Below are 17,118 nucleotides of genomic sequence, written 5' to 3' on the forward strand. Positions count from 1 at the left end.
TAAAACCTTCATCTAAAATTGAATCAACAACAACAAAAACAACATCTTAAAATCTCATCAACAAAATCTTAAAATCTAATCAACAAAAACAACATCTTAAAATCTCATTAACACCGACAAAAACAATAAAACCAACAATCTTCCAAATTTTCATTTAAAATCTTCTACATTCAAATTTTCATCTAAAATTTTCAACCCCAACAACACCCGAAAAATATCACCCTAAATATCATCGACAAAAACAACATCTTAAATAATAAAGAATACAAACCTTTACTAATCAACATCGTCACAAATCTTCGTCGTTATCATCAAGCAATACACTATCCTCGTTCTACACATAAATAAAAAAAAAAAAAAAACTTTCCAAGATCTACATTCCCAGATCAAAACACATTCCCAGATCTACTCATAAAAAAAGACACATTTGTTGCCCTAAAATCTCATCAACAAAGACATATTCATTAACAAAGACTAAAATGGTATCCGATATGTATTAAGATGGTAATATTTGAATCTGTGTTCTTGATGTTATTAAAAATTCGAAAGTCATATTCATTAACTGACAAAGGGATGAAAATATGTTTTAGTAAGATACACGATGTATCATCCATAACAAAAATTAACATCTTAGAATAACTATTTTGATAATAACACGAATTAATGTTAGTATTACCTAGAACACAAAAAATCTTGCCTTAAAATGAGCTATAATCACCTAAAATATCATCAACAAACACAACATAACAAAGAAAAATTGCGGATACATAAAGAGGAAAAAAAACGAACCTTTATTTATCATCATCGTCACAAATTCATCGCCAGTAACGTCAGGCACTACACTATCATCGTTATCAACAACAGCAATACGATGATCTTCTAAAACCGTCTCTAAAACCAAGCAAATATCTTCCTCTGACATTGTTTTTAGTGAATAATATTTGTGCAAATAATGTTGTTATTTTTGGTGAAGATTTACATGCATTTTGAAAGAAGATTTACACGAAGAATTATGGAAGTAGATGAAGATGGAGATTTGGTAGGATTGTTATTTTTTAAAGAAAGTGATGATATGAGTCTCACTCGCGTAAAAAAAAAGGTGGTAGATTGGGGTTAGCGTGGGGGACAATTTGTTAATAAAATAATGTTGGTAGCACAAAAATCGAGAATTGCTAACAATAAAAATTCAGCCCACTAGCAACCCACCCGTCCGTTTTCTTATAATATGGAACTATTTGATCCGTCTCTCCCTTGTGACAGATATAGGTCGTCTTCAATGAAAATTTGTGTTTTTGAGAAGTGAGGCCAAACATTATTATTTATTTTCTTTTGAACTTTTAGTTAAGAAAAATTATTAGGTTCTCGCGAGGACAATTAATGTGTCCTCCCTAACCAATAAGAAGTCTGCAATAAATATAAAAGTAAATATAAGATAAATATAGTCATGAAGGCTTCTTATTGGTTAGGGTAGACACAATAATTATCCTCCTGGAGAACCTAAGAATTTTTTTTTAGTTAATATAGACTGGTCTCATGGTAAGAGGCCATCTTATTTAACAATTTGTGCATCACCAAAGGAATACGAAATTACTTTTCACATACATTTTATCATTAACTTTCCACATAATACCCCTATAATCTCAAACCTAAACAAATTAACTTTTACTTCTACCTTTTTCCCTAAAAACTAATCTGATTGCTCATATAATTCAACAACGGATCTAAATTCACTAATGAATGAAGTACTTTATTTATTTATCAATCGTTAATATTATTTGTTACCATTATTATCAATTAATGAGCCTTATAATCGAAAACGTCGTGATACATGGCGTCCCTGTAAATATTGAATAATGGTATTACATGTTTGTTTGCAAATAATGGTGAAAGTAAATGTTATTACTATAGTTATATATAGTTGAAGAACGTGTGCACTTAGATTATTCATTATTGCCACGCCTAGAACGATGTCACCATCGTACCTTATTTGATTCACAACCTAGACTAAATTCAAAGGTTGTTTGGGTCAAGCATACTGCATACCTATTGTTATGGGTAAAAAAATACACATTTTACAAGACACGACGTGGCAATCATATATTGGTCGGCACAAGGTTGGTGGGATTGATGACTTGGAGGCATGAGGACCGTTAGATTAAAGCAAACAACAAACACACATGTGATAAATATCTTATGCCAAGAGAGTGAGAAAAAGTCAGCAACCACTTCCTATTTTGGTGTAACTGACGCAGGAATCTCGGAGTAGAAGCAAGAGGGAGTTTTCTGAGGCTTCAGACCTAGCAGTTACAGCTATATAAACCAAGCAGAAGCAGATGGAAAGGAGATCATTCCACACACCAACACTCAAACACTCGCAATTCCGTCGATCATTTAGCAATATTCCAATAGCAAATTAATCCTTATATTTCCTTACTTGCATATTTTCGTCTCGATTATAGTGTCAAATTGGTGGGATTCCGACTCCCCCCGCGGTTGTTCCCACATTGGATTTTCCGCGTCACCAAAACTTCGCGTGTCAATCTTTTATTCTGTCGTTCTTTCGTTCGATATACTCGTTGCATTTGTTCCGTGTTAGGCCATAGATTGATCATTATCACCCACTAATTAAATTATTAATTCGGTAAATTATTACCAAAACACCTATATAGTTGAATCGTCAAGTGCTCTGAGGATAAAATTTACCGAGTATTCAAATATGGCAAATTCCTCTTGAATTTATGAAACAATAAATTAATAGTGGATGGTGGTGCGTGATGAGTTGGTAGTTGTGCACGAGATAAAATCTTTGCAGGGGAGGAGATGTCGGTTGGTGGGATGGGGCGGGGCTGGGGACAGAGAGGTTGGATGGTTGATTGGTTGTTGATGAGCGGGTGGATGAGCTCTATTGGGTTTTGGGTGAGGGAGACCAGAAAATTGGCAACATTAAAATTATAAAAAGTTAACGTATTTTTTTTCGCAATACAAATTGTACTCATTATAGTACTTTTTGTACGTAACTTTCCATTTGGGTACCCTTCACCACAAAAAAAAAAAATCAAACATAATTCTCTCCCTCTAACTTTTTACCTCTACCCGAAATACGGCGCAATTTTTTTCAATAAGATGATAATTTCGGTGTAGAAGTATAGAACTAATTCCATAATTGCATTATGATTAATTAAATTGAAGTCTTTCCCTTGATTTTGGTGTTTTTTGTCGATTTACTTAAGATTCATGTTAAAGTTAAAATTAATATAGTTAAATGGCGGGGGACGATGGCAAGGTAGGGTGGACTGATGGCTCGCCAACAAGTGGGTCGGGTTTTGCTGGCGTGAGGGCGGGTGAACGCCAATGTCACGATTGATGGTGGTCCGGGGCGGGAGGAGATGATGAGGGAGAGTGTGTTGGGAACCGGTGGTAGGGATTGAGTGTGATCGAATGGTCTGGATGACCCCATGTTGTTCTGGGTGCTGACGGCGACGGTGGACTGATATGGGGGCGGCGTTGTCAAAGGTGGTGGTGACTTCGCAGGTCGTAGTTTGTAGTTTGCGTACTACATAGAAAACAAAGGAATTAAAAGGGAAATGAGAGGGGAAGTGAGAAGGGTATAATCGACAACATTGTACTGTGATGAGTAAAATATATACTGCGAAAATTAACACCTAAAATTAAAAACGGTATATAAAAGAATAAATTTCGTATGTATAAAAACAAAGCCCAAGAAATACGGGATTTGATGGCTTTAAATGAAACTTATGAGCTCGATGAACATCGTGCAATTGGGCTAGTCCAAAGTCCACACCCCAGAAGGCTACGAACACAAAATCTTGTGAAATAGAGAGAGCGCGGGAGTCTAAAATATTTTCACACAAGCAGAAGACGAGAGAAGTAGAGTGAGAGAGTTTGCAAGCAAAAATGAGTGTGGGAGAAAGAGAGTTAATTGTACTCGGCGAATTCAAACCCTTCGGACTAATTGCCGAGGCTCTTGACGGTGAACCCCCTGAAATTTCCAATGGTAACAATGTCGTCGATAAGTACGACTACTTTCTCTTCGATTCAGAGCTTATTAGAGAGCGAGACCACTTCGACTTCTCCGTTTCGCCTCCGTCTCCTTCCTCCTCTGCTGCCGATCACGAGATTTTCATCCGTGGAAACAGGTCTCACTTTATAAATCATTTTATTTTCCTTTGCAGTTAATTCCCTATCAAGTGTTTTATTTTGATTTTGTTGCTTATGCTTTGGCGGTTGATGATTTAGGTTTGTTTGATTTTGCCATGTGTGAGAGAAACTGAGTGGTTTTTTTAAAGCTGGAATTTGGTGTTTTAGGTTAATTTCTGATTTAGGCGAAACTTCATGGAAGTAGGTCTTGATTTATCGATCGTTTCATTTCAATTCTATTGCCATTAGTTCGCCAAATGCTTTATTTTCAATTTGTTTTAACTATTTGACCTATTGGTGATTAGGTTTGGTCTTGTGCACAAAATCTTAATTGAGGCGTATTTTTCCATGCTATTTGATTCATTTGATGCTAGCTATCTTAGTTTTAAAAGGCACAAGGAGGGCCTGGGGTGACATAGCGTTAGGCGAGAGGTCAATTTGCTCACCATAGACACACGAGGCACACATTTGTTGCTAACAAATTTCTGTTTCAAGATAAGGTTTTTTCTTCTATGTGTATTGAGGAACGTCAACAGGTAAGAATAAATGCTTGTGATAATGTGCCAATGAGAACAGGATAATAAAAGCACTAGAAGAAAAAAAAAATGTTGAAATTGCATAGTAGTATGTCTCACGCTCTTGCCGGCTGTGCCTTGTCTATAAGCCACACCTAAGTCGCACCAAGACGCTTTGGTTGAGTGAAGAATAAAATTGATTTAAAAGTGAATTGTTCTACATCAAGCAATATACTGTGCACAGTGCAAGTGATTGGAAATTAGGTATTCTGAAAATGCTTCATCCTTGTGTTTCTTCTAATGTGGCGTGCCGCTTGAATCTAATTCCTCACATTTTGTATTGAATTAAGGAAGCAGAAAGGGGTAGTGAAACAAGAAATATGATAGAAATTTATATATGACTATGTAAGGACAATTCATTGGTCAAAACAATACTCCCTCCGTCCCGGTCATTTGTTGTCCTTTGGTTTTGGCACAAAGACCAAGGAAAGAGAAATGGGCTAAATACTAAATGACAAGTGGAACAAATTGAGTGTGAATGATCAAATTGCTAATCTAGTTCATTCTTAAAATAAAAAGGACAACAACTCACTGAGACACCCCAATATGGAAAAGGACAACAAATGACCGGAACAGAGGGAGTATTCTTTTTTTCATTTGTGGCGTGTGTGGTGATTATGGTCTTATAATCATTAGTATGAGTTTTTTTTTTCTTCTTGGAAGTGTGTTATTTTAAGCACCTGAGAGGAATCTCTTTACTTACTCCAGGATCATGTGGATAGCGGGATCACGTGTGTACAAGAGATTTACCCTGAGCTCGACAATCATTATGGTATACTTTCATTCTCTATCTAACATTAAGTAAGTTTTACATAAATGTTAAAAGTGTCGTAGTTGTGCTGCAGTAGTCTTCTTCTTTCCCTATCAACACGATGCATTATACTATTATGTTTGCCTTTTGTTGGGAAGATGCCAACCCATGGTTTAGAATCGTGACTGCGGTCGCGGTAACGGTGTCGCGGAATTGTCCTCTACTCAGCCGTCATGCTTCAAGTCATGGTTATCGTGGTGATATTTATTTTACAAGCGTTTGTAGATATTTTGCTATCTACTGGCTCTTTCATATAAAGTTTAGATTAATTCTATTTAAATACTCCCTCTGGTCAATACTTATCTATTTCCGTTTTAGGGTGTATCACCTATTTGTTATCTATTTCTACTTTTGGTAAAATTTACAAAAGTGGACGAGTGGGTATGTGATGTGGGCAAGTGGACGAGAAAAAGGATTACGCATCTAATGCAGCTCAGACCTTTTAGTTTTTGAGCATATACACATTTTTTCTGAGCATATTACCATTTATAAATATAGTTTTTGAGCAATATTATATTTTTTAAGTGTAATGTTTTAGTAAATGTGCTAAAAAACTTTATACTAAAGCAGAACTAAAAAACTTTAAAATAAAACTCAGAAAATAAACAACAAGAGGTACTACCTCAGATGTATAGTCTATGAACTGGCAAGTGGACATGTGAAAGAACTCCTTATTTTACCATTGTTTTTTCTCTCTTATTTTTCTCGTTTCCTTCGTCTTTGTGCCGAATTAAATAGATGACAAATGTTCGAGACGGAGGGAGTAATTAATTTGACCAATGCTATGCAATTTTTAAGAGCTTTTCATTACAAAATTTGGCCGGAACAAGTTATAACTCTTATAAGTCGTTCATGGCAGGCCGTATCAAGCCGAGTTGGCCGATATTTTCCTATTTTCAATTAACCCTATACATCTCGGAATATCTCGTCTCGGTCACCTTCAATACCGATACATCTCGGCCGAAACGATACGTCTTGGACGAGATTTTAAACCTTTCAGACATGCTTTATCTTTACAGGATCGTATTTCATTAAATACTCAATTACTTCAGACCATATGAGGCCCCTTTTTTAGGTGTGTTTCATTGCGTTGTTTTTACCAACATGTGATTAATAAAAGCAAAATGAAACTGTTTGTGTTTATTATATTATAAAGTAGTAATCGGTCAATGCAACTATCTATGTAAATTTCACTATAGATCATTAAAAAACAACCTCTTTGTGCTTTCAACATAAAGGGTATGGTGGCATTCATCTAACCTCTTTACCCTGCCGTAAGTGTGAGAAATTACTGGAGTAATTTGCAGGTCGTCCTCTGTACATTAGGTCTTAACCATGTTTCTAAATGTAATGCCTTTGAGCTTCTCTATTGTTGTATGTGTTGCTAACAAAGTCTGAACCTTCAGCTATACTGTTGATATTGTTTAGACACAAAATATTGTTATTTATAAGGGTTTTATGCTTCCGGCATATTCTCTTCCCGCAGACGGACAGTAAAATGCAGTGTGCGACACTGCTACATTCTTAGTTTAAAAAAGCGCGCCTTGGATGAGGCACTAGCCAAAACGCCTCAGTGCATTTTAGGTGCGCCTTTTAGACAAGGCTCACCTAACAAGGCTAACTAACTAGTACGCACTTTCCATATCTTTTAGACATGACTCACCATTTCTGTTCCCCTTTATTCCCAACTTTACTCCTTGACATGTTAGTCAACTTGAAAACTCCTAAAAAGGCTATTGTTGCCAAAAAAAATTATTTGGAAATTACAAATTTGTTATCAAAAATAGGGCGCCTTACGTCCAAAAGCCCTGCGCCTTCGCCTTGCGCTTTAGTGCCTCATCACCTTGGCCCTTTAGCGCCTCAGTGCGCCTTGTGCATTTTCGAACTAAGGACTGCCTGCATTATTCAGTTACTTTTCATTTTCCTACAAAGATCAATATTTACTTTGACTTACGTACTTTATTGACTTCTCAGGCTTGTTGGTGTCATATGGCTCACTCACCTGAGGCTGTCCTTTGTGTATTACAAGTAGATGCTTTGACAATTTTTAGTGCGTCCGGTAAGCAGATAAGTTGATTCAGTTGTACCCCTGTTGCTTTTGCATTATTTAAGGATTGCCTGAAAATTATTGGTACATGTTTTTTTGTTTATTCACTGGATCATTAGAACTTGGAAGAAGTTCACATGATTGTTTCTGACCAAAACTTGGGTCGCTGGTGGCTCACAGTATGTGGGCAAACATTTCTGGTTGAATAGTTCCATCTTTGTTGAAATCAGCATTTTCTGTTAGCATTATGCATATAAATTGAGTATTACAGTTTTCTTTCTGCTACAGGTGAGTTGAGATCAATCCCGCTTCCTGGCATGATTACCTCGATATGGCCATTGCCTTTTGGTCTGCTTTTGCAGCAAGCAGCAGAAGGGAACCCCCCATTATCCTCTAGCCCATTTTTAAGTGCTAGGGATATATCACTCTCTAGGAGAGAAGTTCACCTTAGCCCTCAACAATGTTTAGGGTTTCCTACCATGAATCATATTGGCAAAGCAAATCTTGCATCCGTCTCTTCACATCTCATTTTGAATGATCCGCTTGAAGAACCCCAGGTAAAGTGTTGATGCTGTTCTCTCTCCCCTACTGCCAGCTTTGCCCCCACCCCCACCTCTCTTGTTTTTTTATTGACAAGATGTGTAACACATAGCTTACTAGCTTTTTAAAAATATCAGTGGTTGTTTATTTGACTCCTCTTTCTGGTAATATTACTGTAATTGGGTTGGCAATCCATAATTTAAGCCATCTATATTCTTCTACTATACTTTAGCAGCCAACATTTGTTGGTGAAAGAGGCGAAGTATTGATGAAAGACTTTGACGAGAGAACAATTTGGAGCAGTGAACGCATTCCTTTAATTGCTTCCTATAATAGAGGTTCCTACTATCCCGCCTTTTTTTTTGTTTTCTGAGGTAATTAAAAAACAAATTTGTTTTTTTTTTTTCTTGTATGGATTGATTATTATTTCTGTGCCCTGCAGAGAAGATGCAACATTCTCTTTGGCTAGTAGAATGTGTTAGCTCTTGCTCTGGACAAGAAGCAAATTCTAGTTCCAATTTTAATGGCACTCAAGTGTTTCCAAAACAGTTTTCTTTCCGGATAATCTGGAAAGCAAAAGGTTCTCGAACAGCTGCCACCAAGGTAATTTTTTGTTTCTTTCTCTCTATCCCAGGCTTTAGTTTTTTGAGTAGGCATAACTTGATATGTGGCAATCTGTACTGCTTTGATACATTTTGTTACTGCTGGTTTGGCAAATTTGCAAGTATATAGGTATAACTATCTGTAAACCTTAATCACAGATTGAATAATTTAAATTCTTGAAATCTCTCACGTCCGTCCTTTTTTTGTGAACCATTTATGCTTTTTATCAATCTCTCTTGTGTTGTCTGTTTTTGCTTGCTTGTTACCCTCCCTGTCTCCCTTCATCCCTTTTCACTATAGTTAAATAGAAAAACAAAGGTGTGGTCATTACTTAGTATCTGTGATATGGAGTATGTGTTAGAAGAAACTTATTATTCTAATGCTATAGATCTCGTTGTCATATACTCATATGAGTTAGCCACTGAAAGATCAAAGGGGGTAGGAAATTTGTCGGACCTTCGGGTTTCACTAGTAGATTTTTGGTCCCTTGTGAAATAAGGATATTATTTTGCAGTTATTTTACCATAGCTGGTTATTTCTTCCTCACTGAGAAAGAGTGGAGTCATATACAAATTACTGTAAGCTCTGTGCTCTGTTTTCTGCTGACATAGTTTTGTCTTGCAGGTTTTTCTGGCAACCGATGAAAATGCTGCTCCAATTATTTGTCTCCTTTTTCAAGAACAGAGAAGTTTACTGTGCCTGAGGCTTCAAGTTGAAAAGAGTGACGATATACTTGTTGCCATCAAAACAGAAATAAGTTGGAGCATACAAGCAGTTGCAGCTGAACCTGTTTCTGTATTTCACCCAAGGTTATGCAGTGACTAAGGCCCTAAATTCAAGTGCAAATTTTTTGAACATTGTTTTGACTGCAAGTATGTTTCAGGGTAAAGGTTGGGGCGCTTTCATCTGAAGACATCCTTGTTTTGGATCCAGAGAACACGGTCTACCTTTATGTATGTTGAACACAATTTTTTTTTATTGTTTGCAATTTTTTTCCTGTATATTGAAGCACAAAGATTCATCAGCAGACATGAATTGGTAGGGAACATCTTAATGGATCAATCTACCATACCAATTGCTTTAGATCAGTAAAATTTTACCCAGGAAAGACCCAATTCTTCTAAAGAGTATTACCATAATAAAGCAGGGGGACCTTACTCAATAAACTCTCATGAATGTTCCGAATATTTATAATTGATCTTTGTCCCTTGTTAATATCTCTACTAGATACTTGTAAATTCTGTTGCAAATGAGCAGAGAACATGATTGCTACACCGTCCAGTGACTAACAACATTTAGCAGATTATCTTTTGCAATGAATGTCATCAACCCCTTGCTGTCTTTTTGTACCTAGGTGTTGTGTCATTTAGTTGATATTCTATATTACTTGCCAAAAAAAAAAAAAACTGACAGCATTTAATAGCTGTATTTCCTTTTTCTGGCCGATAGTTGGGATTGTGGGTTAATCTGAAGTTGGGATTAATGTTAGGTTTATTGTGGGTTAATCTGAAGTTGGGATTAATATGAGAGGACCACTTATATTGTGAATTATTCCTGTTAAATTTTCCTATTTCAAATCTCACCTTAGCCTCATGTCAGATGATGTAAGAGGAGATTTTCTCTTGATATTACAGATCTTTTCTTTTCGTTTCTTTTGTATAAACTGTTCATGCTCTCTTTTGGTTCCTTACTCCCCTTCTATATTGTAAACTACACATCTGTAGAGTAAAAAACACAATTTTGTCTAACATATTCTTGTTATTGCAATTGCAGTCGGGGAAGCAGCGCCTTTGTAAATATATTCTTTCTTCTCATTTAGACCAACATTGGCTCGAAGAAACTTACAAATCTCCTGAGAACAGATCTACACAAAATACAAAGATTATAGGATTGGCTGATGCTGTTGGGTCCAGGATAAATGTAATCTTAAGCAATGGACAGGTACATAGAAACTCATTGCTTGTTTGTCTGTTTCCTGCGCAATCTTCTTTTCATTTCTGGATTCCGCATAAAATTTTTTGAACATTCTTGCTATTCATCCTTGTTGCGATATCTGAATATTTTTGTGGCACTAGATTTTTGCGAAGTTGCCAAGTTCAAAGATGCTTTCCTGCTGTAGTTGCAAAATTTGCTAAAGGTGCTTACTGATAAGATTATGTTTGTTTGGATGTGATCACATATCTAATTAAATGACTGGCGATATTACATACACCACTTCAGGCTTCAGCATACCTTATCTCTACTAATGGGATCAATTACATATAGTTGATGTGATTGTTTTCAAGAATTCAATAAAAAATGACTATCTTGGGAAAAATGACTTTAGAAACTTCTATGCCCTGGTGGTGGAATTTTGTCTCGATTTATTTTATGCTACTTTAATGCTTGTTATGTGACATTAGCTGTTGAAAACAATATGGTACTAACCTCTGACATTTTCTTTTTTTTAGCCACTTTTAATATTTTTTGTCCTTGATCTCTATGATGATTTTTTTTCTTGATTTAGTTATAAATTTATAATAGAGTAGTTTCAGAATTTAGAGGGCCCTGGACTTCTGAAGTCTTATTGAATGACTCCATTGTCCACCTGTTCTGGAAATAGTGAAACACTTCATAATTCACCCTCTTTAAGAAATGTTGAAAAATTGTTTTGTGAACATTGCGTCCATTGTATCAAATCAAGGACATATCACCGACACGTGACCGTGTTGTAAATGTTTTAATGATCACCACAAGTCCACAACCAATTTTACAAGATTTTGAGGTGGCAGTTAGTGTAATAGGCTGCGAGAGCCGATTCTACTGTTACCAAAAGTCGAAATTCAATATGGTTATATTTCTTTCTGTGTTTTGTTGTGCGGAGGGAAAGAGGGGCGGGGGTGTTGGATTCTGTGTCCGTTCAAACTTATGCACGTAGTATGTTGTGTTGGTCTTGTTGATTGCTCTCAATTAATATTTGTATCATAATTATTTGCGTGCCTTGCTATTAATCTTTGGTCAGATGATAAGATGTGCATTACGAAGAGGTCCTTCATGTTCCTTGACAACTGACTGCATAGTGGCAATGTCTGAGGGTCTTAGTTCTCCATTCTATAATCATTTTCTGAAGCTTCTTTGGGGAAACTATGAGTCTGCTGATCTCTCAAACACTGACTCGAATCCTGATTCTGAGTGGGATTGTTTTAAATCTATTATACTGCAACTGTGTGGAAAGTCTCAATCTGTTTCACTGAAGGAGTCAGCTCATGCGCCTCACTCTTCATGGGAGTTTCTCATTAATAGCGAGTTTCATAAGAACTACTGCGCCCGTAACTTCTTCACTGGAGCGGCAACTGTTGGGTTGGATGTGAAGCCAGAAACATATTGCTTTTCGTTGTTCAACAATATGTTCACACCGGAAGAGCTTTCCATGTTTTTGACTGAGTGCTTGGATTCATTGCACGCAGTTTATGAAAATCTTAAACTGATCAATCTTCGAAAGCGGTAAGCTTGTATTCATTAATAATGTTATTGTTGTCGTAAGCATTTAACCAATAAAAAGACCATGTAAATATTCAAGTTTTTTTTTTTTGACAAGATAAAGAAACTAGGTTAACCGTAATCAACCTATAGCATCCTCTCGGATGTGAACGGTAAGCGAAAGTAAAAGACTTTTGTGTATCTTCTTTTGAGGCTTTCTTGTGTATCTTCTTTTCTTCAACATTTGTGCCCTAACTAATGTTTCCATTAGCAGTAAGTCTTTGATGCTAGCTGAATATTTCTTTCACAATCCACCATGGTTGGTTTGAGTATGTTTTTGGTCATCCAGCTCTATTTCACCTTATTGAGGCCCTCCAGAAATTTTTCATGCTCTATCATGTTTTGTTCTTTGGTTAGTGGAGAAGTTTCTCCTTGCCATTGTTATGTGGATGCTGTCTTCTGTCTAATGTCTAATGTCTCATAGATAATAGTGATATCCCTGTCTTCCAACTTACCTTACAAAGTATGTAATCTGAGAAGTTAGTTTTCAGTTGTCTTTGATTGTAAATGAAAAGGTATTGATAACTGTGGCGAAACAAGCTGCTGGGCGATAGTTATAGCAGCTGATTTTTATGCCGTTACTGTTTGGCAAATAAAGTAAGTTAATAGTAAGGTACGCTGAAGTGGTGTATGTGATGCTGTGTTACTCAGACACGCCGACACGTGTCGGACACCGACACGTGTTGGCGTGTCGGACACGGCTATTTGGGTTGAATTTTCCTGTTTTGTGGTCTAAATTGAAGTGTCAACGTGTCGTGTCGGACACCGACACATGTACACGTGACACAGCAGTTAAGTGAAGTGTCGGAGTAACATAGATGTGATGTAGTAGTCTGTAAGCTTATTATTCGTATGTGCTTTATAAATATGATTTCTCCTGGGAATAGTTGCCTATGTGTGGGTTAAAAGTCTGGATTGATTTTCACAATATCTAACTAACAATTATGAACTTAACCCTGCTGAATGACCAGTGGGAGAATTTATTATTTGGTAAGTCAGAAATAGTCTACGTTCTGATTTGAAATTAGTTTATTTAGACTTCTCTCAATAATTTGGCTTTTGGGTTTGGATGTTGCTTATTATAACGCCTTCTCCTTTAGCTCAAAAGTGTAAGTGTATAGCTTGTTTAAGTTTCTTTGCCGGTTCTTGCAGGGATTTGGAGCGTCTAGTCATTCTTTTATCTAAATCTGCTAATCTTTTGGGAGAGGAGAGCTATGTTGACTATTATATTCGTGATTTTCCTTTTCTCTCCAAAAAATTGAAAAGATGTAGTCCTTCTTCACCACGATCTCCCCCAAGCTTATACAGATGGCTTGAGAGCTGTTTAGTGCATGGACTCACTGTTACGAACATAAATGACATTCCGCCTCTTGTTCGTAGCTGTGAAAGCTCTGCTGTTAGTTGGTCACGTAAAGTGGTATCATTTTATAGCTTATTCTCAGGTGCAAGTTGCATCGGTAAGAAGCTTTCTTCTGGTGTATTTTGTAACATTGCTTTAGGTTCTTCATCAACCTCGGAGGAGAAAATGGTCCTGGCAATGGTTGGGGAAAATTTTGGTCTTCAGCAGCTCGATTTATTGCCTATTGGTGTTTCATTACCCCTGAGACATGTAAGCCAGTTTCTCAAGAACTTTGTATATAATAGCTCATGATTCTAATGTTACCTTTGGGACATTTAAGCTACTTTCTCAAGAACTTCAATGATGGCCCATCATACTAAAATGAGAAATTACAAAAGCTTCATAACTCTATACTGTTGCTAGGGGTTTTATCTACATGTATTAGTGTCAAATTGTCTCATCGCTCAATTTCTCCATTTGTTGATGTGATTATTCTTGTCTTCTGTAGGTAATTGATAAGTGTCGGGAATCCTCTCCTACAGGCTGGCCTGCTGCTGCATATGTTCTTCTTGGGCGAGAAGATATGGCTTTGTCTAGCATAGCATACCTTAACAAACATGAAGAGCCTGGAACTCAAACCAACAGGCATGTGATTTCAATGTCTGCACCATATATGCTGCAGCTACAACCAGTGACAATTCCCTCTACAATATCAGACACAATTGGGATGGACACATTAAAATATGAGGATGTGAATTCGTCTGATGATTCTATCATTGACGGGATGGAGCATTTATTCAACTCTAGTACTCAGTTGCGCTATGGTAGAGACCTACGTCTGAATGAGGTTAGGTTTTAGTTATAAATGCTTTCTTTCCTGCGAGAACATAGCTCTTCTGTTTGTCATTGGAATGGAGCGGAGAGGGAAAGATATTTATAAAGGCCACATGATGAATATGACTTTTACCTGACAATCAGTGATCTATACTGGGTGTTTGTTTGCCTGTTTGACTGATGCCTATGAGTTAAACTAAGTTTAGGCACGGCTGCATGATTTTAGAGGTGCATTTGGGATTTAGGCATGCCTCGAACCTATGGTAGGGAAGAATAGAACAAGACTATTTTCCCAGGTGAGGATTTAATTGAACTTCCGAGGAAGAATAGGAAGTGAGAGAGTGAAACTTAAAGTTCAATACTTCAATGTGTAAGAACAACTCCAGTATTCAGTTTCACTTGTTTGAGGGTTCTTCCTATTTTGTTTGATAAACTATGTTGTTCTACAAAGTCTGTTAATCAGCGGTAATTATACTAGCAGCCATATTTCAGTACTATGGTAGAAAATTCGTTTAATCCCCCCTTCCCTTCTTTTTGCACGTTACTTTCGTGTTTGTTAGATGGAATGTGATCTTGAGTTGTTTCGGTTGTATGCCACGAGGTCTCACAAATTCATACTCCGTATTATCTTTTGTTGAGAGTTTATGGAAGCTGCTTTGCTGTCGTATGAAGTTTTTCCTTGATTGTACTAGGTCAGGCGTCTTCTGTGTTCTGCAAGACCTGTGGCAATTCAAACTTCTACAAATCACACTGCATCAGATCAGGATGTGCAGCAGGTATGAACAGTTTAATTATATCTTTAGCTGTAGTTTTTTGATCTTTCTATCTTTTCTTTCTGTCCGTTCCACTCTCTAAGGAGAAGCAGGTGTTCAAGTCAATGTCTCAAGATCTGAAATAAATGACCGGCATGCTCCTCTTTCCAATGACTTTGTGTTTTCCTACTGTTTTGCTCAACTTGTCTGATTTCTAAGACGAGTTGTTTCCTTGTAACTTTGTACTTGTTGCAAGTGTTTTATGTTTAGCGAACTCTTATAGTCTTCTTGGCCAAATTGACAAATTGGTAAAAAAGTAAGGGGAGATGGAGAAATTGGTAAAACAAGTTTCTCTTAGGATAAATTGGTAAAGAAAAATGAATAATTGGAGAAATACACCAAAAAATTGACCACTTGAGTGGTTAAGTGAACTTCTCCTCATTAATTAAAGGTAACTAATTAAGCTAATATCATCCCACATAAATTTAAAAAATGACAATTCAGAATAGGCTTGTTTGTTTGGAATTAATTTTGTGACATACATTTTTGATTATTTTTTGTAATAATTTAGTCTAGGTGTAAGTGAGAATCATGGAGAACTAGTGTAATTTTTTTAATTTTTTTTAACCATTTTATATATTTTAAATAATGTGTTTCCTGTAAATTTATGCGTTACGGTCCAAGGGTTGGGCAAGTGTTCGACCAAAAATTTGTGGACGATTCAGGTTTTAGTCATTTTAGGTCACAAAGTTCGATTAAGAGGCTCATGATCTTGGAAATTGGGATTGTGCTGAGTCACATTAATGGGTGAGGTTAGTTCTTAATAGTTTACGAAAAATATTGCCTTTGGGGAGAAAGAGGTGCAGTTATATGTAGTAGGAAAGATAAGTGATTAAGAAATTGGAGTTTTTTAAGCACACACTAATTATATGGATGGTTACTTTTTTAGTGTATTTGTCCAACCATTCATTTATTTTTACCAATTTGTCCTAAAGAGAGCCTTTTTTTTACCAGTTTGTTCATAACCCCTTAGTTTTTTTATCAATCTGTTAATTTTGTTCCGCATATCTGAGGGTATCTAAACTTATAGCATGCCTTACATCTCTATAATGCTGTAGTGCGTGGACAAAAAATAAAATTCTGCTTAGCATACAAAGCAGGAAGTTCTTTTTGTCAGAGGGCTAACTTGACCTGGCATCGTCTTTTTATCACAGCAAATATTTTTAACTTCTAAGTAGTAACAGTAAGGTGGCGTAATTTACTGAAGTTTGAATAGCTTGTTATAAATGTCTAGATAAAGTGCGTGGACATTGCGGATACTAGTATTTGCCATTCATTGAGTCCTTTTCAAATTGTGGATCAGCATTATTTACTCCAACACTCACGCTTTGCTGCATTAGTTGTTGAAGAGGATGTACTTTTAGGATATTTGTTTTATTATTTGCGTATTCTTTGGTACTTTTTTTAAAGCTACACAGTGATTACTTTTAACAAATACAGTATATAATATAGATATATCTGAACCCTCTCAAAAAATGACAAAGATACAAAGCTTCATAAATTGCAAGTAATTGATGTTAGTGACACAGGTGAATGAAATAAGTTCAGCAAACAGCTTCTGCGACACGCTAATTATTTGTTTGGAACATCTTTTATTTTTGGTATTTTTTTAGATGAAAAGATGCGTTGAACGATCTTGTGCACTGGGTGGTCAACATGGCTTAGCCTGAAACTTGCATGATCAGAGAGCTCTCTCACTTTTTCTGATTTGCTTCTACAATAATACACCTCGGAATCTTAGACTGAGAGATTATCAAGAATATGATTCTGGCCTTCTACATTCCACATTTCCACCTCTTTATGTAGTTTGATATATTTATTAACTATTAACAGTTAAAGGAAGTAACTGCTTCGTGTAAAATTTTATAAAGGGGGTAAGG

At 36.4% G+C, this 17,118-nt stretch overlaps 1 protein-coding gene across 2 annotated transcripts in view; it reads left to right on the forward strand.

Moving 5' to 3' along the window:
* The first annotated feature begins 3,773 nt into the window (after positions 1-3,773).
* The window catches only part of LOC141643011 (anaphase-promoting complex subunit 1), a 30,017-nt gene continuing 16,672 nt past the window's right edge, over positions 3,774-17,118 (forward strand). The window contains exons 1-13 of one of the 2 annotated variants that reach the window (XM_074452032.1): positions 3,774-4,157; positions 5,442-5,505; positions 7,519-7,603; positions 7,880-8,148; positions 8,367-8,469; positions 8,574-8,734; positions 9,359-9,543; positions 9,618-9,687; positions 10,508-10,675; positions 11,736-12,217; positions 13,406-13,862; positions 14,101-14,439; positions 15,119-15,202. In XM_074452032.1, the coding sequence (XP_074308133.1) occupies positions 3,916-4,157; positions 5,442-5,505; positions 7,519-7,603; positions 7,880-8,148; positions 8,367-8,469; positions 8,574-8,734; positions 9,359-9,543; positions 9,618-9,687; positions 10,508-10,675; positions 11,736-12,217; positions 13,406-13,862; positions 14,101-14,439; positions 15,119-15,202 (2,709 nt within the window). In that variant the 5' untranslated portion in view covers positions 3,774-3,915. Of the gene's footprint in view, positions 4,158-5,441; positions 5,506-7,518; positions 7,604-7,879; positions 8,149-8,363; positions 8,470-8,573; positions 8,735-9,358; positions 9,544-9,617; positions 9,688-10,507; positions 10,676-11,735; positions 12,218-13,405; positions 13,863-14,100; positions 14,440-15,118; positions 15,203-17,118 lie in introns of both variants that reach the window. The other variant, XM_074452031.1, reaches the window with a different exon arrangement.

This window comes from Silene latifolia, chromosome 2 (assembly GCF_048544455.1).
Source record: "Silene latifolia isolate original U9 population chromosome 2, ASM4854445v1, whole genome shotgun sequence".
In the NCBI taxonomy this organism is placed as follows: Eukaryota; Viridiplantae; Streptophyta; class Magnoliopsida; order Caryophyllales; family Caryophyllaceae; genus Silene; species Silene latifolia.